This window comes from Schistocerca nitens, chromosome 3, assembly GCF_023898315.1.
Source record: "Schistocerca nitens isolate TAMUIC-IGC-003100 chromosome 3, iqSchNite1.1, whole genome shotgun sequence".
Taxonomy (NCBI): Eukaryota; Metazoa; Arthropoda; class Insecta; order Orthoptera; family Acrididae; genus Schistocerca; species Schistocerca nitens.
The window spans coordinates 912,770,675-912,793,347 of record NC_064616.1 but is presented as its reverse complement, the minus strand read 5'-3'; the positions used below and the strand labels follow the sequence as shown (position 1 = coordinate 912,793,347).

The window sequence follows — 22,673 nt, the reverse complement described above, 5'->3', positions numbered from 1 at the left end:
CAACTGTTTAATTCACATAAGAAATTATTGTTATCATCTATTATCTTATTTGAGTCTAATTTGTAATGACCATGTGGGGGTGTTTTAATTACATTTATAGTATAATATATTTATCATCATCAGAACTTAAAAGAATTTTATTACATTCAACTATATGCAGTGCACATTTATATAATCTAGTTACATGGATTTTTCTATATTTTTTATCCAAACAATATTTATAATCATCTAAACTAATTTCAGTTTTGACAATATTTTTTTTAACTCCTTTAGATTTATTCTCTTGTTTGTCAACAACTATATAATCATACATTTTCAGTCATAAACTAACGCACTCTGACATAATTTTTCCACAATTTTCAGCTTTAATTTTTCTAAAAACTTTCTTCTTTACTTGTAATATTCTATAAAATTTAAATTTTGAATAATCACTTGTGTTAAATTCGTTCATCATTGAGTTTGTATCTTTATAAAAATCTTCAGTTCTTATTTCATAAATAAACGAATATGTATCCATATAACATAATTAATGTTTTTCATGGTATATTGCTTCCATAAAATTATAATGAAAATCATAGCCATTTTATTTTCGAAATATCTGGAATACTCTTTCCAATATAAATTAGTTTATTGAATTATACTATTGTTTTTACCATAAGAACTGCAACTAGAATTTCTGAAAATACAGTAGTATGTACAAAATTTGGTTTTGAAATATGTTTCGCATATCAATTACTATAAGTTCTAAATTCAATTTTTTCACCTTCTACAGGCATATCTATTTTTACTTCTTTATGTCCTTATCAATCGATTTCATGATTGTTTAATTTTTCTTGTGAATAAAAATGTCTTCAACATCTTTCACAAGGATAACTTTTTGATTTGTTGTTAGTTGTCTGTCATTTAATTAATCTAGTTAAATCTTTCATCAAACAATACCAACAATTATTTTCCACTTGAATGAAAAGAAGATTAACATGTTTTTCTTGTTTATTTTCTGTACGGCAAAGAGGATATACAAAAATCATTCATCATAAGCGTGAACATTAACACAAATACAGTGAAACTTGATCAAAACGGAATCGCCTAGGACTAAAATAATTTACCAAGTTGGACACGGTTCCAGATTACACAGAACTCACTGGGCAATGTAAAATCTGTTGGTAAATGCGCAACAATGTTTCTGTATATGCCGTTGAGCATCAATAATGAGGAAAACGAGAAAGGCAACAATGAGAGCGCTGACGAACAAACCATTTCCTTTGTTGTACTGTAACAACACTGACTAACTTATTCGTTGTTGCACATAGCGGCACATTTTAGGTCCACACCAGCAGCACCGCGCTGTGCTGGAACTCTTTCCATCATTTTGCACCGCTCAACAGAGGTGTTAAAAGTAACAACCTTGCAGAGTCGTGAATAACTAATGAATTGTAATACAGTAGTACTGTATAGGCTCTTTTCCGCATAATACAATGAATTATTAAGTACATTCTAAGATTTGCTTTCCATTTTCGCGTTAGGCACTTTCCACTTTATACAAAAAGTCAGCATATAAAAGTGCACTGAAAGCATCGGGACTGAAATACTTGTATGGTTTCAGCAGATTTCCAAATTACACATGTGCTAATTTGAGCAAGTTTTACTATATTTGACTTCTCTTCAAATTATGTAACATCTGTCAACTGAACAGGAAAATTAATTTTTTCTTTTTCAAACATTTCATCTACTTCTAATCCAATATTTTTATGATTATTAACTCTTTCTCCATGCTCATTTTCTGGATATAAAGCTGATTTTAATGAACAAAGGAAACATTTTTGATTTGTGTTTTTTAGAATAATTACAGCTTTTTTATCTTCAATTTTTTTTTGGTAAATCGATATAAGAAGAATCAGAAATTGGAGTGTGTCTATTAACACTTAATTCTAAACTATTTATATAAAATAATGACAAACCAGATTTTTTTCTTCACATTTCTTCCATTACAGTTGGTAGTTTATTTGTTGATTTTTGATAGCAATCTTCTAAATTAGTTGTTCTTAATAAAACGTCATTATTTGTTTTAAAATTATATTCTTGTATTTTGGCTGGTCTTTTAAAATTATTTTAAAATTTCATGTTCACTTTAATTGCTCTTGCTTGCATTAAAATATTCTAAATTTACTGATTACTTCACCTTTAGTTTGTTTAAAAACTTCTTGTGGTTCAACAATAATATCAACATTATTAATTTTGTACGTTATTATTCTAGATTTAAAAGCAGAAGCTTTTCTATTCAGTCATTTAGGTGAATTTAAAAAAAATCATCATCTAGCAAACTGAAATTTGGAACATTTTTCTGATGGTTTTTTTGTTGTTGAGTTTCGTGACATTTATCTACTAGAAGCTTTTGAAAATAATTCTCATTATCAATGTTATTAATATTACCCCCCAGATTTACTGATAAGAGCGATTAATTGTTGCTTATTAAGTGTAGAATAATTTTTAAAATTTTTCATTTTACAGATTTGATGAAGTTCTTTTAAAGATTTTTTATTCAATTCATTATCATTATTATTAATACTGTCCTCCGATTTTTTATAAGATCAATTAATTGTTGTTTAATAAGTTTTGAATAATTCTTGAAAGTTTTTATTTTACAGATGTCATGAAGTTCCTTTACAGATACAGTCAACAGGATTTAGAAACAGCATGATTAACTTCTCTTTATTAAGTTTTTAGCTTTCTCATTTTACAAATTGTGTTCTTAGTCCTTTTCTATTTTTGTATCTTAGTTCCGTCTTCTTCATTTCTTTAATATTAAAATTATCAATAAATTCCTCTAGATCTTGACTAGTTACATTTGATTAACCCTTTTCTTTACAATAATTATCTACATCAGCACAATTTAATCCACAATTTTCTTTACAATAATTTTCTAAGTTTTGAAATAGCTCAGCTTTCAAGTACATTTTGTTTTGATTTTATTTATATAGAAAAAATTTAACTTTTTAAAAAATTAATACAGTTATGGTTGAAATGTAGTTTGAGTTTTTTAATTAAAATTTCAATCAATTATATAGATAGATGATGTTTGACAGAGCTTATTTATAAAGATAAATGTATTAAATTTTAATTTTTTAAATGAATGAAAATTTTGTTCACAGATATCGATAAACACAATCTCAGAGAGCTTACTTATATAGAAAAAATTTATTAGATCTATTATTTCCTTAATTAAATGTACATTTCTTTGGCAGATATACATACATTTTTAAATGGGGGAAATGGCAAAACTAAAATCTTGTTTTGTATTAGAGAAGTTTTAAAAAATATTCTCTTTGATCCAGAAACCTCATAAACATACTGCAGTTCCAGTATGTAGAGTCACTGCTTCTCTCTTGCTACAGCACAGCAAATACCGTCTGGCAAATCCTGTGCTGGCATCCACCTGAGCTGCAATACAATTCACTGCTCCTGTATGACACAGCGTAAAGTGGGATCCTCCTGTTGTTTTAACACTATCTCTGCCCAACAAATATCATTTAAAGTATCACAGTTCCAATATAGGTACTCTACAATAATTTTGTCTTTCCCCACTATGTGTGATGCATAGCTTGAGAGCTGTGCAAGGCACTTAACCTGCCTGCATTGATGTGGTGACTTGAAATCATTGTCATGATGAAAAATAGCTACCAATGGCTTGTGATCAGCAAAAATTGCAAAATGTCTCCCTTTGACAGATGGGTGAAAGTGTTTCATTGCTAAATAAATAGCAAGCATCTAACATGCAGTGAACTACACATCATTTTTGCTGTTGTCGAGTCAAGTTCTTAGAGAAAAAGGTAAGTGGCTGCAAACATCCATTGTTTCTCAAAAAAAAAAAAATGTTCAAATGTGTGTGAAATCTTACGGGACTTTACTGCTAACATCATCAGTCCCTAAGCTTACACACTACTCAACCTAAATTATCCTAAGGACAAACACACACACCCATGCCAGACGGAGGACTCGTACCTCCGCCACGACCAGCTGCACAGTCCCTTCTTTTCCTATTGCACAGATGCTCCCACGGCTATTTCACTCACGTCTGCCACAAGTGCCAAGGGTGATGATAGATCACTAGACCACCTTTTTTTGTGCAAACTGCCACTGGACCTCCAAATGTCTTTCATACCATGAGCAAATAAAGAATCGTGGACAACGCAATTCTGCCAAACTCAGAGACTTGTGCCTGCTCCCAACACCCCCCCCCCCCAAAAAAAAAAAAAAAAAAAAAAAATATATATATATATATATATATATATATATATATATATATATATATATGCTCAACTGGAGTGCAAAATGAGATGTTGCACTGTACTGTGTACTTCCGAGAAGGACCAAACAAAGGCAAGTGACTAGCTGGACCTCGGCCTGCCTGTGGCCTGGCCCACACATGCCGCACGTGTGAAGTTCAGGATGCTGTGGCTGGCCCAGTGCTAAACATTTATCACTATAGGAAGCAATCTTGGAAACGTTGACCACCATACCTATATGCTGCACTGTTGCTATCAATGTCATCAGCACTTCTTAGACAGACACCGACTTCCAAACCGTTATCGATAAGAAACATGAACACACACGATAAGAAACATGAACACACAAGCATGCGCGCGCGCGCGCACGCACACACACACACACACACACACACACACACACATAATAGATTTCTACACTTAACATTTACAGTTCTCCACAAAGTTCATACTTCATGAAGGACATTAACTTTCAACCTTAAAACTAGTCTTGTATAAACAATTGGTGTGATCAGTTGACTGCTGCTAATGTGGCATTTGCCTACTGCCTCACCATTCTCTGATCTGGGTGCTTGTGTTGTTGCCAATGTATATTAGTGGCCATCTTTGAAGTTTGGGTAACTGCAGGGTTGAGTTCATTGATGTGCAAAGTTGCTGAAATGCTTGTACACATCTACATACACATACATACTCCACAAGTCACCATACAGTGCATGGCACAGGGTTCTATGTACCACCATTAGTCACTTCCTTTCCTGTTCCACTAGCAATAGAGCAAGGGAAAATGACTGTCTATTAGCCCCTTTTTGTAGTCCTTAAGGGAAACTTATGTTGGTGACAGTAGATTCAATATGCATTCAGTCTCAAATATCAGTTCTGTAAGCTTTTGCAATAGTGTCACATGTTAACAACTTTGTCTTTCCTCTGGGGATCCCCATTTGAATTCATGAAGCATTTCCGTAATACCTGCATGCTGATCGAACCTACTCATAACAAATCTAGCAGCACAGCTCTGAAGAGCTTCAATGCAGCCTATCATACTAGCACCACCATTTTGGCAAGTCTTGTTGCATGGCAGCCTTCATATTGTTTCAAACTGTGACTTCATATCTGCTATTTGTGTGTGTCTATCTGCATGTTAAGTTTTGTCATTCATGCAGTCAGCTGATCTATGGTGAGTTTGGACAATGTATACTGCTGGTGAGAAGTATTTGTGCACATTACAGGACCAGTGGCATCAGCTTCCTCCTCTCTGCCTGCTCCTGCATCCTTGTCTTGATTGCTGCCGATTTTTGCATATGGAGAAACCACCCTTAAATAGTTTACTTGCTAAATCTTGCAATGGCATGTCTGTTGGTGCTGCAATAACATTGTGGATGTGGAAGTTCACAAAGCCATAAGATGCATAAAGACAGTTCAGGTAGAAGTTCTGGGTCTGCTATGTATGTACAGTTTTGGACACTTGTGAAGCAGTCTTATCACGCAAGTTTTCACCTGCAAGAATCTTTTGTAATCACAGTTCTAGTGACAGCACACATAATCTCATGAGAGCTTTCTTTAGTGCAGCTCAACTTTGCTGTAATGCGATCCATCAGTGTTACTGAACATTCAGTGCTGTTTAAATATGCATCCACCTTGTATGAGCCAAAGATGGAATCACGTCAACCAGAATATAGGAAATTGAACATTTCCATGTCGCACGTACATACTCCCTTCTTGTATATTTATATCTGCCATGTCATTTTTCAGTGAATTAAAAGCCACGGATGGCGATATTGGGTTGAGCAGTAAGCCTTGTTCCATTCTGATTCTAGTTTCAGGGGCTTGCATCAATGAATCCATTGTCTCTGACAATATGTTCCACTGTTACCTTTGCATTCCTTTTCCTTTTTGTGGTCATCACTATGGGAGCTATGAATTATTCTCTCATTCGCAATAAATATTGTCCTATATTCAATAATAGCTTCATTATGCAAGAATAGGATGAACAAAGAACAGGAGATAAACAAATGCAAAGAATAACCGCAACTATGCCGATGGTGGCAGAGATACTTTTTATAGTTCATGGTGGTTTCACTCACTTGTCACAGTAAAGTGTATTGTGGTGTTGCCACAAATCTTGGTTAGGAATCTTCCATCCTCAGATCTAGCTTTATGTGGTCATTCCACTTTAACTGGCTCTGCACACACATACCTATATTTTAAAAATTGTGACTTACTCCCATAATTTCTCATCAGTGGTCTAATATATCAATAATGGCTCATTTCTCCCATTTTGTGCTATATTTTACATTTTCTTTGTTGAGGACCAACTACCAATCCTTTTACCAAGTGTCAACCCTCTGCAGATCTTTCTGCACTTGCTACAATGTTCTAATATTACAACTTTCCTATACACAATAACAGCATCAATAGACAGCCTTACAAAGCTTCTGATGTTATCCACTAGGTCATTTACATACACATGAGGAGCAGTTCTGTACTACTCCCATTAAGAGTTATGTGGCAAGTTCTGTTGCTATAAAGTCTTCGATCCAATAAAAAAGCTGGGCTGTTATTCTGTAAACTAATAGTTTATTCACTACATGACATTGTGGACCTGTTCTTAATGACTTCTGGACATCACTGAAGATAGAATAAACCCAGTCACTGCTACCAACAGAGAAGACAGAGTTTTAGATGATAACTGTCTGCAGCATCCATGTACAAAGGAGAGTTTTTGTTTCCAAAAATGACAGATTAATGACATCTCCTTCAATTCACAAAAGGTATTAAGTACAGGTCCACACTATAATGTAGTGAAGAAATTACATTAGCATAAAACATTTTCTGTATTTCTACAATGGCCTGATGTCAGCAATACAGACCTATAGTAATGTAGCTCTATCATTTCTCTGTCCTTGAAAATAAGAATATCATGCACATTTCTCCAATTTGTTGGAGTGCTTTGTCATTTTAGTGATTTACAATCAACTGTTACTAGGATATTAGCAAGTTTTGTCAGATAATCTGTATGGAAACATCAAGACATCCAATGAGGTCAGATCACCTTTCTTCCACTTAACAGTTTTAGTTGATCGTCTGTTTCATTATCACTTATATCATTAGCTGCCATTTTGGCATTATGAGACATTTTGATGGACTGTTTATGGAATAACCTTCTTCAGTGAGACACTTAAAAAGAAAAAAAAAAAAAACATTATTTTCAACTAATTTGTATCATCCCCCATTTTGGGGCCAGTATAATCACTGAGTAAGTGGATGTATTACTTTAATGCAGTGACTTAGTGAATAACTTATAGATAAGTTTTAACTTTCAGATTCACTGATAGGTTCCTATGCTTCTCCCCTTACATATGTGGTGGTAATGTCCAGCCTCTGCTTGACAACAGGGTCTTTGTTTTGGTTGAACCTCTTTACTGTTGTAACAGCTTCATAACATGTCTAATGATCTGTCTATGGTCTTCTCCATACCTCGTAACCTGGATTGACCCATTTGTTTTTAAAATATGCTGCACAATACCGATTTTTAATTTTATGCTTTGGCACTCCACTGATGATTGAAATATATTCAACCACCAGAATTCTAACTGGCTTCCTCCAGGCCAATACATCAGCAAAGTATTAGTGGCCTTGGCTATGAAGGCATGTATGTGTGTAGGTTGTCTCTTTTTAACTAATGGTAAGGTCTTTGTGAAGCATGAAAACCATCTGAGGATACGACACAAGAAATCATATTGGGGACAGGTGTGAAGACGAACAGCTGTATACAAAGGCCTCGGGAATATCCTTGCAATATTGAAAGAGAATTGCTCATTTCTGCAGAAGATGGTGACAAGGCTTTTGGAGGTTGAAATTTTGTGTGAGAAGTTTTGCAATTCTTAAAGATGAGGTTTTTCTTACAATGTTACCAGAGATGTGGAGACTGACTTGTAGGGAGGATCAAATGAAATGAATTGATCAGAAAGGTAATGTATAAGTCATGACAATTGAAATTTTCAGACAGAATCGGACTTAAATCTGGTTTCCTGGCTTTCATTAGTAGTATCCTTAACCATTGTGTTATATACGAGCCTGATTCAAATTTTCATGTAATATTCATGTTACAACCTCTGATTTCCAAACACTACAACCATAGGTCCTCCCACACAGTCTCTTGGGTACAAACCACTGGGGAACAAATTTGGTGGAGGGGTACTCTGATATTTGTGCAGGACTTACAGTGGTCTAATTTTCAAGCATAATTTTAGAAATTTTGTAGTTATAGACTCTAAAACCCAGTTCAGATGGTATGGTGGACCACACTGCCTTTGATTTATTTTTATGTCTTAAAATGAACCATATATTTGCCCTTTATTTTATGCATTCATAACATTATTAAATATAATTATATAATTCTGAACATATTCAACAACACTTCTCACTTCCAGTGATCCATTTGAATTTACTTGACACATGATGTGTATTTTTAGGCTTTCTTAGCAAATGATAGTAATGAAATATTCTTGGGTATTCAGCCATGTTAGTGTCATCCAAATGGTGTGACATTTCCTCAAGATGACTTGCTGCCATCTTCAAGTGGTCTTGACAACTGATTGTCTTCCACTGGATGCCATCTTATATATCCCCTACCTCCTGATGTTGATCTCAAGCCCATGGTGCCCAGGCATGGCTCCACTGCCAAAGTGGTCTTCAATTGGTGCACCATAACACCTGAGTTCATTTAGTAGGTGTGATGTGAGTGGATCTCCACACTGATTGTCACTGTGCTTTCAGCACATTCAAAGCTGGGTCTCAAACGTTACTGAGTTAGAAGCCACTGTCTTCCTTTTTTCCCAAATAACCCTTTTGGAGGGTATGAAAAATCAACATTGTTTCTGCTTCTTTGTTTTCTGTAGTCTCCTTTGTGCCAACACTTCTTTCCTATAGCCAGATATCCACAGATTCTTTAGAAACATTGTTACAGAATGTGTTGGTGTGTTTTAAGAACTTGTTTCCTGTCATAATTCACACTATATCCTTTGGTCCTTTGGATACACAGTGTTGTTGATTATTCTTTATCTGTGTGATGCTTGTACTCCATGCATATTTCCTACACTGTCAAGAGAGACTGACCTAGGCGTATATTCCTGCACTTGCATGGTGTGTGGTAGCCTATTGCTTACTGCAGTCCTAGGTCATCCTTAACAGATCCCAACAAGGCTTTCATCTCTGCTGATGGGTGACATTCACACTTGGTGTGCAGAGTATCTTCCTAACTTCTGCTCACGTGTTACCAAAATAAGACATCAAAATTGCTGCAACAGGTTTCTCTTCTTCATCTGGAAGCTGTGGCCTAGGCTCTTTTTGATTTTATGGCACACTGGATCTGATCTAGTTCTAATCTTGCCACACAGACACGTGTCAACAGGACTTTTTCCAACACCTGAACTGCCCGCACTAAAACACCAAGTTCACAACCGATACACAGAATCTCTGGACATACTCATCAAGTGAAAGTCAGATGGTACACTAGGGCACAGTGTTTACCATAAACCAGTGCACACAGATTTGTACTTGTATACCACCAGCCGTCATGCCTCCATGCAATATTGTAAGAATACTATCAAAAATAATGTCAAGTGTGTATTGTGCTTGCTTCCCAAGATGAAAGCCTTTCTGGGGTCTGTTGAGGATCGCCTAGTGCTCTGGAAACCTGGAGAGCATCACATCTGATGCCACTGTGGGAGAATGGCTGTTTGGAAGGTACAGGAAAGATGCACAGAGCACATGCACCACACAGATAAAGAACAACCAACAAATTCAAATGTCACAAAGAACATCATAACAGTCAACTTATGGATGAAGATGACACAGTTCAGTTTATTGGACCAAAGGTGGATAGGAACTCAAGTTGAAATGTTCATGTTGCTTTACTATCACATAACTCACGCAGTTTTATGTTGTTATAGAACTAGTAGTAAATGCTTCTGATGTGAGTATTGGAAAAATAGCATATCATTTTGAATCTGTCATTAGGTATCGTATAGTTTTCTGGTGAAATTTAAATAGCACATCTCAGATATTGACACTACAAAAGAAAATTGCCAGATACATGTGTACTGCACAGCAAAAAGAATCTCACTGCCCATTATTTAGGAAACTACAAACACTTCCTGTTTCCTTCCACTACATTTACAAAATTATAATCCTACACAGCAAACAAAAATTATTTGAGGTAATTGTGCTAGCCACACTTCCAACGCTACAAAAAAAAGATAATTTTATGCTTCCCACAGACCTTTTGAAAATATATGCAGTCTCCAAAATACTTGGGGTTGAAAATATATAATAGATTAACAGGCACAAACATACTTAATATGAAGCCAGAGTCTCTAAAAATTATGTTGCAAGTGCTTCTGTGGGAGAAATGCTGCTATTCAGTGGAAGAATTTATAGGGATAAAAAGATAATTTGAGAAAGGTGAAGCTTAGTATTAGTTGAACACATCAATGACCAATTAAAAATATTTTTAGAATGACTTACAAAACTGAGACAGGGATTTTCAGAAGCAGATAACAACTCTTGATCCTCATCTTTCATTGGAAGTTTGCTTATCCCTTCATTTTTATTATCCTTCTTATTTACAATCAGTTCCTGTAACTTTACTTTTTCTTCTTCTTGCTGTAAGAGAACATTTACACAGCATTATTTCAGCCTAAACATTTTAAAAAGTTTGTGAAACAGTACAAATCAGTCAGCTGAGCTCATGAAAGAGTTACAGTAACTAAACACACAATGAAATCTATGTTGTTGATTGAAAATAGTTAACAGTTTCTGAAAGAAGGATAATGTATGTATAAGTTTTATACACTCCTGGAAATTGAAATAAGAACACCGTGAATTCATTGTCCGAGGAAGGGGAAACTTTATTGACACATTCCTGGGGTCAGATACATCACATGATCACACTGACAGAACCACAGGCACATAGACACAGGCAACAGAGCATGCACAATGTCGGCATTAGTACAGTGTATATCCACCTTTTGCAGCAATGCAGGCTGCTATTCTCCCATGGAGACAATCGTAGAGATGCTGGATGTAGTCCTGTGGAACGGCTTGCCATGCCATTTCCACCTGGCGCCTCAGTTGGACCAGCGTTCGTGCTGGACGTGCAGACCGCGTGAGACGACGCTTCATTCAGTCCCAAACATGCTCAATGGGGGACAGATCCGGAGATCTTGCTGGCCAGGGTAGTTGACTTACACCTTCTAGAGCACGTTAGGTGGCACGGGATACATGCGGACGTGCATTGTCCTGTTGGAACAGCAAGTTCCCTTGCCGGTCTAGGAATGGTAGAACGATGGGTTCGATGACGGTTTGGATGTACCGTGCACTATTCAGTGTCCCCTCGACGATCACCAGTGGTGTACGGCCAGTGTAGGAGATCGCTCCCCACTCCATGATGCCGGGTGTTGGCCCTGTGTGCCTCAGTCGTATGCAGTCCTGATTGTGGCGCTCACCTGCACGGCGCCAAACACGCATACGACCATCATTGGCACCAAGGCAGAAGCGACTCTCATCGCTGAAGACGACACGTCTCCATTCGTCCCTCCATTCACGCCTGTCGCGACACCACTGGAGGCGGGCTGCACGATGTTGGGGTGTGAGCGGAAGACGGCCTAACGGTGTGCGGGACCGTAGCCCAGCTTCATGGAGACGGTTGCGAATGGTCCTCGCCGATACCCCAGGAGCAACAGTGTCCCTAATTTGCTGGGAAGTGGCGGTGCGGTCCCCTACGGCACTGCGTAGGATCCTACAGTCTTGCCGTGCATCCGTGCGTCGCTGCGGTCCGGTCCCAGGTCGACGGGCACGTGCACCTTCCGCCGACCACTGGCGACAACATCGATGTACTGTGGAGACCTCATGCCCCACGTGTTGAGCAATTCGGCGGTACGTCCACCCGGCCTCCCGCATGCCCACTATACGCCCTCGCTCAAAGTCCGTCAACTGCACATACGGTTCACGTCCACGCTGTCGCGGCATGCTACCAGTGTTAAAGACTGCGATGGAGCTCCGTATGCCACGGCAAACTGGCTGACACTGACGGCGGCGGTGCACAAATGCTGCGCAGCTAGCGCCATTCGACGGCCAACACCGCGGTTCCTGGTGTGTCCGCTGTGCCGTGCGTGTGATCATTGCTTGTACAGCCCTCTCACAGTGTCCGGAGCAAGTATGGTGGGTCTGACACACCGGTGTCAATGTGTTCTTTTTTCCATTTCCAGGAGTGTATTTTACTTTTAAAAATATTTCTATCAGATATTTTGAGTTTCAGACTGACAATAAAACAAAAAAAATAGGACGTGCATAACATATCTGGTACTGTCATGATGTGCATGTAAGATAATTGAAGAAAACCAAACTCAAAAGAAATATAAATCATTTTCTGGTTTAAATTTACTAGTCTTAATCAAAGAAACTGCACACACAAATTTTTGTGTTTAGCTGAAAATCTACCTTCTGTGAATACATTTGTTTTGCCTTTGTTAGTTCATTTTTCAAACAATGGGAACTTCAGGTTGGAATATCAACAAGCAAGCACACCTCATGCACACATGACTGCCATCTACAGCAGCTCAGGCCATCACTCCAGTCCAAGCTTTTGCATGAGGTGTGCTCGCTTGGGTGAATGAATGTGTGTGTTTTCTTTTCTGAAGAAAGCTTTGGATGAAATCTAAACGTGTAACAGCCTTTACATTGAGCCTGTCTGCAACTCAATGTGTCATCTTTATGGTTAGTAGCAATCTATCCTTTTACTTACATTGTTAGTCCATTTTTCTGAAGTTCTCACTTCACTGATTCTGTTTCAGTAGGTGTAGGGTGCTGAGGTAGTGCTCAACAAGCAGCCATAATTCTGGGGCTTAAATTGAGTGTGCTGGTCTTGTCAGCTGAGACTAAGATTGATCTTTTGCACTATTCAAGTTAAAACATGAGACTCTATTTTGATGTCAATAGGGTGTATGCACTGTGATGCATTTCAAAGGTGTGTGCATGAATGTTATACACTGAGAAGCCAAAACATTATGATCACCTGCTTAATAGTATGTCAGTCCACCTCTGAAACACAACATAGCAGCAATTCTGCATGGCATGGATTTGACAAATTCTTGGTATGTTTCCAGAAGTACTTTGCATCACATGATTGTATACAGCTCACGAAGTTCTTGTAAATTATGAACTGGTGCTTTGTGGAAATCGAGCTGATGCATGATAGTGTCTCAGGTTCAGATTAGGGGAATTTGGTGGCCAAGACATCAATGTGAGTTCACTATTATTTTACTAAAATCACTGTAGCACCATTCTGCCTTTGGACATGGGCTGTTATCTTGCTAGAAGATGCCATCACCACCAGGGAAGACATGAAAGGATGCAGGGTGCCCACAATGATGTTCAAACTGTCCACAGTTTTCGTGGAGGATGGTGCCTTGTATTACTACCACAGGACTCATGGTAGCCTACGTGAATGTCTCCTATAGTACAATACTGCCCATAGCTGCCTGTGTCTGTTAGTGTTAAATGTTTTTAGCAGCCACTTGTCTAGATGATGAAGTATCCAGACATGACCACTGACCTGGTGTAAAAAGATAGTGATTCATCACACCAGGAAATATGCTTCCATTGAACCAGAGTATAACCTCAATTGATCTTGTGGCCACTGTAATTATAATTGATGATGTCATTGGGTCAAAATGGGAACACATATGGGTGGACTGCTGCAGAGTCCCATGTTCAACAACATACACTGAATGGTGTGTTATCAAACACTTGGTCCTGTATTATCGTTGTACTCTGTTGTCATATCTGCTGCAGATTGCTACCTGTCCTGCTTTACAGAGTGGACAAGCCTCTGACCCCCAAATTCAATGATGAGGCCTGGACATCCAACGCTTAATTGTCTACTTGTGGTTTCACAGTTCTTCATCTTCTTTCCATAGATGTTCATGACAATAGTACACATTATGGCCACTGTCACCATTTCACAAATGTTCATGCTCAGGTGCCAAGCCATAACAATCTGCTATAAATTAAAGTTTCTTATGTCAGTGGTGTTCCCCAGTTGCAAATTGTATGATCCCCCATATTTCTTTGCTCTGCTTATATGCTTCCTGTACCACAACATGTGCCCACAATACAAATCAAGTGTCACTCAATCTTGCAACAGGCAGTGGACATAATATTTTGGATCATTGATGTACGTTCTGTATTAGTCCTTATTTATCTTCAACACCATTTTCTTGTATATATACACACAGTTTGTCAAGCCAGAATATAAAATGGTTTGATGAAAACAGAACATTCATACACTCTTTGGTCTACATCTTTAATATTCTTTGCATGCTTATAAAAATGACTTTCGTTGCTTACACACATACCCACACATGCACCCACCCACCCACCCATCCACCCACCCACCCACCCACACACACACACACAGACAGAGGTGTTGATAAATGACAATATGTAACCGATTTAACTGATTAGTCAAGAGTACCACAATACAGTGTTTCAGTGAGATAGCTGTTTATACATACACAATGCACATAACAATATTGTTAAATGGTAGATTTTCACCAGCTGGCCTCTTTTGTGACCTAGCATAGATGTTTAATTGTGCCAAACATAGCATTTAATTAGAGACATTGGAAAATCCAGGATGGAATGTAACAATGTAATAAAAAGAAAAGTTGCTACTCACCATATAGCGGAGATGCTGAGTCACAGACAGGCACAGCAAAGAGATTGTCAAAAATAAAGCTTTCGACCAGTAAGGCCTTCGTCAACAATAGACAACACACACACACACACACACACACACACACACACACACACACACAAATGCAACTCAACTCACACACACACAACTGCAGTTTGAGGCAACTGAAACCACACTGTGAGCAGCAGCAGCAGTGCGTAATGGGAGTGGCGACTGGGTGGGGGTAAGGAGGAGGCTGGGGTGGGGAGGTGGAGGGATAGTATGGTAGGGGTGGCGGACAGTGAAGTGTTGCAGGTTAGACGATGGACAGGGGAGAGGTAGGTGGGGAGGGGGAAATAGCGGAAAAGGAGAGAAGTAAAAAGACTGGGTGTGATGGTGGAATGATGGCTGTGTAGTGCTGGAATGGGAACAGGGAAGGAGCTGGATGGGTGAGGACAGTGAATAAAGAAGGTTGAGGACAGGAGGGTAACGGCGGGAACGTAGCATGTATTGCAGGGAAAGTCCCCATCTGCACAATTCAGAAAATCTGGTGTTAGCGGGAAGGATCCACATGGCACTGGCTGTGAAGCAGTCATTGACATGAAGGATGTTATGTTTGGCAGTGTACTCAACAACAGGGTGGTCCACTTGTTTCTTGGTCACAGTCTGTTGGTGGCCATTCATGTGCACAGACAGCTTGTTGGTTGTCATGCCCACATAGAATGCAGCACAGTGGCTGCAGCTTAACTTGTAGACCACATGACTGTTTTCACAGGTAGCCCCGCCTTTGATTGGATGGGTGATGTTTGTGACCGGATTGGAGTAGGTGGTGGTGCAAGGATGTATGGGGCAGGTCTTGAATCTAGGTGTCTTACAGGGGTATGAGCAATGATGTAAGGGGTTAGAAGCAGGGGTTGTGTATGGATGGACAAGTATATTGTGTAGGTTTGCTGGACAGCAGAAACTCATGTTGGAGGGTTGGGAAGAATAATGGGTGGGATATTTCTCATTTCAGGGCATGACGACAGGTAGTCAAAACCCTGTAGAAGAATGTAAGTCAGTTGCTCCAGTCCTGAGTGGTACTGAGTTACAAGGGGAATGTTCTGCTGTGGCCGGACGGTGGAACATTGGGAAGTGATGGGAGACTGGAAAGATAAGCATGGGAGATTTTTTTTCTACATGGTTGGGTGGATAATTACAGTCTGTGAAGGATTCTGTGAGACCCTCAGTATATTTCAAGAGGGACCGCTCATCACTGGAGATGTGATGACCATGTGTGGCTACACTGTATGGAAGGGCCTTCTTGGTGTGGAACAGGTGGGAGCTGTCAAAGTGGAGGTATTGCTGGTGGTTAGTAGGTTTGATACAGACAGAGGTACTGATGCAGACATCTTTGAGGTGGATGTCAACATCTATGAAGATTGCTTGTTGGGTTGAGTAGGACCATGTGCAGCAAAAGTTGTTAAGGTTCTGGGAGAATGTGGATATGGTGTCCTCCCCCACAATTTAGATCGCAAAGATGTCAGCAATGAATCTGAACCAGGTTTCAAGGAAGGATTCCTCTACATGGTCCATGAATAGGTTGGCATAGGATGGTGGCATGCAGGTGTCCATAGCTGTATGAAGATTTGCTTGTAGATAATGCCTTCAAAGTAAAAGTAATTGTGGGTAAGCATATAGCTGGTCATGGCAATTAGGGTTGTTGGTTGGGAATCCATTGGGCATTGGGAAAGGTAGTGTTCAATAGTGATAAGGCCATGGGCATTAGGAATGTTAGTGTAAAGGGAGGTACCATCAATAGTGATGAGCAGGGCACCATGTGGTTAAGGGAAAGGAACTGTGGAGAGTTGGTGGAGGAAATGGTTTGTATCTTTTACATAGGAGGGTTGGTTCTGGGTAATAAGTTAAGGTGTTGGTCTATGAGAGCAGAGGTTTTCTCAGTAGGGCACAGTAATCAGCCACAATGGAGCATCCTGTGTGGTTAGGTTATGGACTTTAGGAAGCATGTAGAAGATGGGAATGCGGGGAGTGGAAGGGAAGAATAGAGAGTTGGACTCCAGGGAGAGATTCCAGGGTGGGTCTAAGAATTTGTGTAGTGACTGGAGATCCTGCTGGATTTCTGGAATGGGGTCACTATGGCAAGTTTTGTAGGTGGATTACCTGGCAGAAGGACTCTGCCGACTGTCAGATACTTCCACCTACAAACCTTGCCACAGTGACCCCATTCTAGAAATCCAGCAGGATCTCCATTCACTGCTCAAATCCTTAGTCCCATCCCAGAATCACTCCCTGGAGTCCATCTCTCTACTCACCCCTACCACTCCCCACACTCCTACCTACTACATGCTTCCTAAGGTCCATAACCTAACCACCCAGGATGCCCCATTGTGGCTGGTTACTGTGCCCCCACTGAGAGAATCTCTGCTCTCATGGACCAACTCCTTCAAACTACGCTCCTGGAAATTGAAATAAGAACACCGTGAATTCATTGTCCGAGGAAGGGGAAACTTTATTGACACATTCCTGGGGTCAGATACATCAATGATCACACTGACAGAACCACAGGCACATAGACACAGGCAACAGAGCATGCACAATGTCGGCACTAGTACAGTGTATATCCACCTTTCGCAGCAATGCAGGCTGCTATTCTCCCATGGAGACAATCGTAGAGATGCTGGATGTAGTCCTGTGGAACGGCTTGCCATGCCATTTCCACCTGGCGCCTCAGTTGGACCAGCGTTCGTGCTGGACGTGCAGACCGCGTGAGACGACGCTTCATCCAGTCCCAAACATGCTCAATGGGGGACAGATCCGGAGATCTTGCTGGCCAGGGTAGTTGACTTACACCTTCTAGAGCACGTTGGGTGGCACGGGATACATGCGGACGTGCATTGTCCTGTTGGAACAGCAAGTTCCCTTGCCGGTCTAGGAATGGTAGAACGATGGGTTCGATGACGGTTTGGATGTACCGTGCACTATTCAGTGTCCCCTCGACGAGCACCAGTGGTGTACGGCCAGTGTAGGAGATCGCTCCCCACACCATGATGCCGGGTGTTGGCCCTGTGTGCCTCGGTCGTATGCAGTCCTGATTGTGGCGCTCACCTGCACGGCGCCAAACACGCATACGACCATCATTGGCACCAAGGCAGAAGCGACTCTCATCGCTGAAGACGACACGTCTCCATTCGTCCCTCCATTCACGCCTGTCGCGACACCACTGGAGGCTGGCTGCACGATGTTGGGGCGTGAGCGGAAGACGGCCTAACGGTGTGCGGGACCGTAGCCCAGCTTCATGGAGACGGTTGCGAATGGTCCTCGCCGATACTCCAGGAGCAACAGTGTCCCTAATTTGCTGGGAAGTGGCGGTGCGGTCCCCTACGGCACTGCGTAGGATCCTACGGTCTTGGCGTGCATCCGTGCGTCGCTGCGGTCCGGTCCCAGGTCGACGGGCACGTGCACCTTCCGCCGACCACTGGCGACAACATCGATGTACTGTGGAGACCTCACGCCCCACGTGTTGAGCAATTCGGCGGTACGTCCACCCGGCCTCCCGCATGCCCACTATACGCCCTCGCTCAAAGTCCGTCAACTGCACATACGGTTCACGTCCACGCTGTCGCGGCATGCTACCAGTGTTAAAGACTGCGATGGAGCTCCGTATGCCACGGCAAACTGGCTGACACTGACGGCGGCGGTGCACAAATGCTGCGCAGCTAGCGCCATTCGACGGCCAACACCGCGGTTCCTGGTGTGTCCGCTGTGCCGTGCGTGTGATCATTGCTTGTACAGCCCTCTCGCAGTGTCCGGAGCAAGTATGGTGGGTCTGACACACCGGTGTCAATGTGTTCTTTTTTCCATTTCCAGGAGTGTATTATCTGGAACCTACCCTCCTATATAAAACATACCAACCATTTCCTCCACTGACTCTCCAAAGTTCCAGTCGCTTTACCATATGGTGCCCTGCTCATCACTATTCATGATACCTCCCTTTCCACTAATATTCCTAATGCCCATGACCTTACCACTATTGAACACTACCTTTCCCAATGCCCGACAGATTCCAAACCAACGACCTCCTTCCTAGGCAACATGACCAACTATATGCTTACCCACAATTACTTCTCCTTTGAAGGCATTCCCTACAAACAAATCTGGGGCATGGCTATGGGCACCTGCATGGCACCATCCTATGCCAACCTATTCATGGGCCATCTAGAGGAAACCTTCATAAAAACCCAGAATCCTAAACCACATGCCTGGTTCAGGTTCACTGATCACATCTTTGTGATCTGGATCGAGGGTGAGGACACCTTACCCACATTCCTCCAGGACCTCAACAACTTTTGCTTGACCTGCTCCTGCTCAAACCAACAAGTCAACTTCATACATGGTGACCTCCATATCAAAGATGGCTACATTAGTACCTTTGTCCTTATCAAACCTACTACCCACCAGCAATACCTCCACTTTGACAGCTCCCACCTGTTGCATACTAAGAAGTCCCTTCTGGACAGTGTAGACATCTGTGGTCATCACATCTGTAGAGATGAGTGGCCCCTCTCAGAATATACTGAGGGTCTCATTGAGGCCTCCACAGGCTGTAATTATCCTCCCAACGTTGTGCAAAACAAATCTCCCACGCCTTATCTTTCCAGTCTCCCACCACCTCCCAAAGTCCCGCTGTCTGGCCACAGAGGAGCATTCCCCTCGTAAGTAACTACCACCCAGGACTAAAGAAACTGAATTACACTCTCTGCCAGTGTTTTGACTACCTCTCACTGTGCCCTGAAATGAGAAATATCCTGCCCACTATTCTTCTCCCCTCCCACACACACACAGTGGTATTTCACCATCCACCAAACCTACACAATATACTCGTCTATCCTTACACAACTTCTGCCTGCTTCCAACCCCTTATCTCATGGCTCATACCCCTGTAATAGACCTAGATGCAAGACCTGTCCCATATATCCTCCCACCACCACCTACTCTAGTCCAGTCACAAACATCACCTATCCCATCAAAGGAGGGGCTACCTGTGAAACTAGTTATGTGATCTACAAGCTAAGGTGCATTCTGTCTGTGCTGCATTCTATGTGGGCATGACTACAAATAAGTTGTCTGTCTGCATGAATGGCCACCAACAAACTGTGGCCAAGAAACAAGTGGACCACCTTCATTAGTCACTGTCCTCACCCATGCAGCTCCTTCCCTGTTCCCATTCCAGCACCACACAGCCATCATTCCACAATCACACCCAGTCTTTTTACTTCTCTCCTTTTCTGCATTTCCCCCTCCCCACCACTCCCCTGACCACCGTATAACCTGCAGCACTTCACTGTCCGCCACCACTAGGATACTATCACACCCCCTTCCTGCCCCAGCCTCCTCCTTACCCCCACCCAGTTGCCACTCCCATTATGCACTGGTGCTGCTGCTTGCAGTGTGGTTTCAGTTGCCTAAAACTGCAGTTGTGTGTGTGAGTTGGGTTGCATTTGCGTGTGTGTGTGTGTTTATTGTTGACGAAGGCCTTACTGGCCAAAAGCATTATTTGTGACAGTCATTTTGTTGTGCCTATCTGCAACTCAGCACCTCCGCTATATGATGAGTAGCAACTTTCCTTTTCATTATATAATTAGAGACCATGCATGTTCATGGTACACTTGGTTCAGCTTATGTAAAATTTGGTTTCTGTTTAAGAACCAAGATACAGAAAGTTACATTAGGCAGTTCCATTTATGCACAGAGCTACACCACAACAACTTGGGAAGAAATTACAGTGGGATGCTGCTGGATTTTATCATGAACACCCTTTTGTTATAAAGATGTGGCATTGAAAAATAGTAAATAGTTTTATTGTGAATTTTATTAAATTGTTTTGCACAAGTGAGCTAGATCTAAACTATGGAAAAGTAAAACTTGGCCAGGTGTATACCGTAAAAATAGTGCACCTCCTCAGCTGGTGTACTGTACCAGCAACAAACAACAGAAAAAGTAGAAACTTTGTGTGTGTGCATTGATTGAAGCTCAATCTAGAAAAACCATATAAAAATTCTGCCACAATTTTTAGTTCATCTACTTTTAGCATATGAATAATTTTCAAATTTACAGCCTCAGAAATCAGTAAGTTAACATACTTTGCATATTTTCATCTGTTGATGGCATATGAGTTAACAAAGTAGTTATAGTTAAACTTCATTCTATTGTCGATTGATCAGTTTTACAGTGATTTTAGATATGTTATGTTGCAACTTTATACAGAAATAAACAAAGTTCTTGGAAATTTGTCATTTGATACAAGAAATATTCTGTAGGAATGTTTACTGATAATATTTTTACTCAGTGATATATGATAGCCTGCACTGATTTATGCATCAGTGTAGCACACATAGGGAAAGTATGCAATCTAATTTGTTGTCATACTGCAAATAATAATAAATAATACAGTTTGAAGAATTGAAGAATTTTTTTTTTTAGTTCTTCTATGTTAAACTCACTGCACAGAAATATTAGGACATTTATATATTACTACAACACTACATCTTAGTCTGTATGTTTTCTTCTGTATTTTCAGCACTACACTTTGTTTTCCTTTTACTTCTTTCAGGAAAATTTGACATTTCAACATACATCTGTCCTACAGATTTTCCAACAAGTACTGTTTCACCTTATACCAGCATCCACAGATGAGGTGTTCCTTTAGTTTTCTTTTGAAGGTGCTCAGTTTCTTTATGCTCTTATCATCCTAGTGTATGCTTTCTTCTTACACTTGTAAGCCTCATGAATGATCAGACCTTTTCCTTTCTGATATGTTTCAAAGAGTTCAATCAGTTCATCTCTTGCTTTTAAGCTTCTGTGGCGAATCATTTTTTGTTTGATTTACCCCTAATAGTTCTGCATATTTTAGGACAGGCTACATCTATGTGGTTTCTTAATACACCACAGAAAGATTCCCAGCTCTTTTCTGCTACGGTTGCAGGTTCGAATCCTGCCTCGGGCATGAATGTGTATGATGTCCTTAGGTTAGTTAGGTTTAAGTAGTTCTAAGTTCTAGGGGACTGATGACCACTGCAGTAGAGTCCCATAGTGCTCAGAACCAGCTCTTTTCTACACTGCCCTCTATGTACATATTGTCTCACCTTTCTTCTTTTAGCAAAAAGTCTAGTCTGTTCAGATTTCTAAGCTTAGTTTGTCTAAATTCAGCTGCTACATTTTCTTCAGTTTTTATGTGATCTCACAGTTCATTTGTTTGTCCAAATGGTCTGCAACAACAGTATTTATAACCTGAACTGTTTGCTGTCTGTAGGTATATTTGACATGCTCTATTAATGTGCTTGATGTTTCTGTATGTCTTGCTGGATTTGTTACATGAAACCTTATAATGTCTTGAAAACTTCTTGTGTAGTCACTGACTTTAAGCATATCTATATTTAAGTCACCAGCTAGAGAGCAAGATGGCGTCAGTTGCGGAAGTATTGAATATAGAAGATCGCGAAAATAGTGTTATACAGTGTTAATCTTGCAAAAAGTGCACGAAACCTGTTAAAAGTGGCTTCGTCTGTGTCCAGTGCAACCATAAATTTCATTTTTGTTGCAGAAGGTTGATCCTTCCCTGAGAAGTGACGGTAATTGTGCAACTATGTGGAACTGTG

The 22,673-nt window shown here is 40.5% G+C and overlaps 1 protein-coding gene across 1 annotated transcript in view; it reads right to left on the bottom strand.

Moving 5' to 3' along the window:
• The window catches only part of LOC126249481 (uncharacterized), a 161,009-nt gene extending 138,566 nt beyond the window's left edge, over positions 1–22,443 (bottom strand). The window contains exons 1-2 of the mRNA XM_049951133.1: positions 22,306–22,443; positions 10,809–10,946 (exon numbers count right to left, since the gene is read on the bottom strand). Coding sequence (XP_049807090.1) covers positions 10,809–10,946; positions 22,306–22,443 — 276 coding nt within the window. The remainder of the gene's footprint in view (positions 1–10,808; positions 10,947–22,305) is intronic.
• Positions 22,444–22,673: the final 230 nt, after the last annotated feature.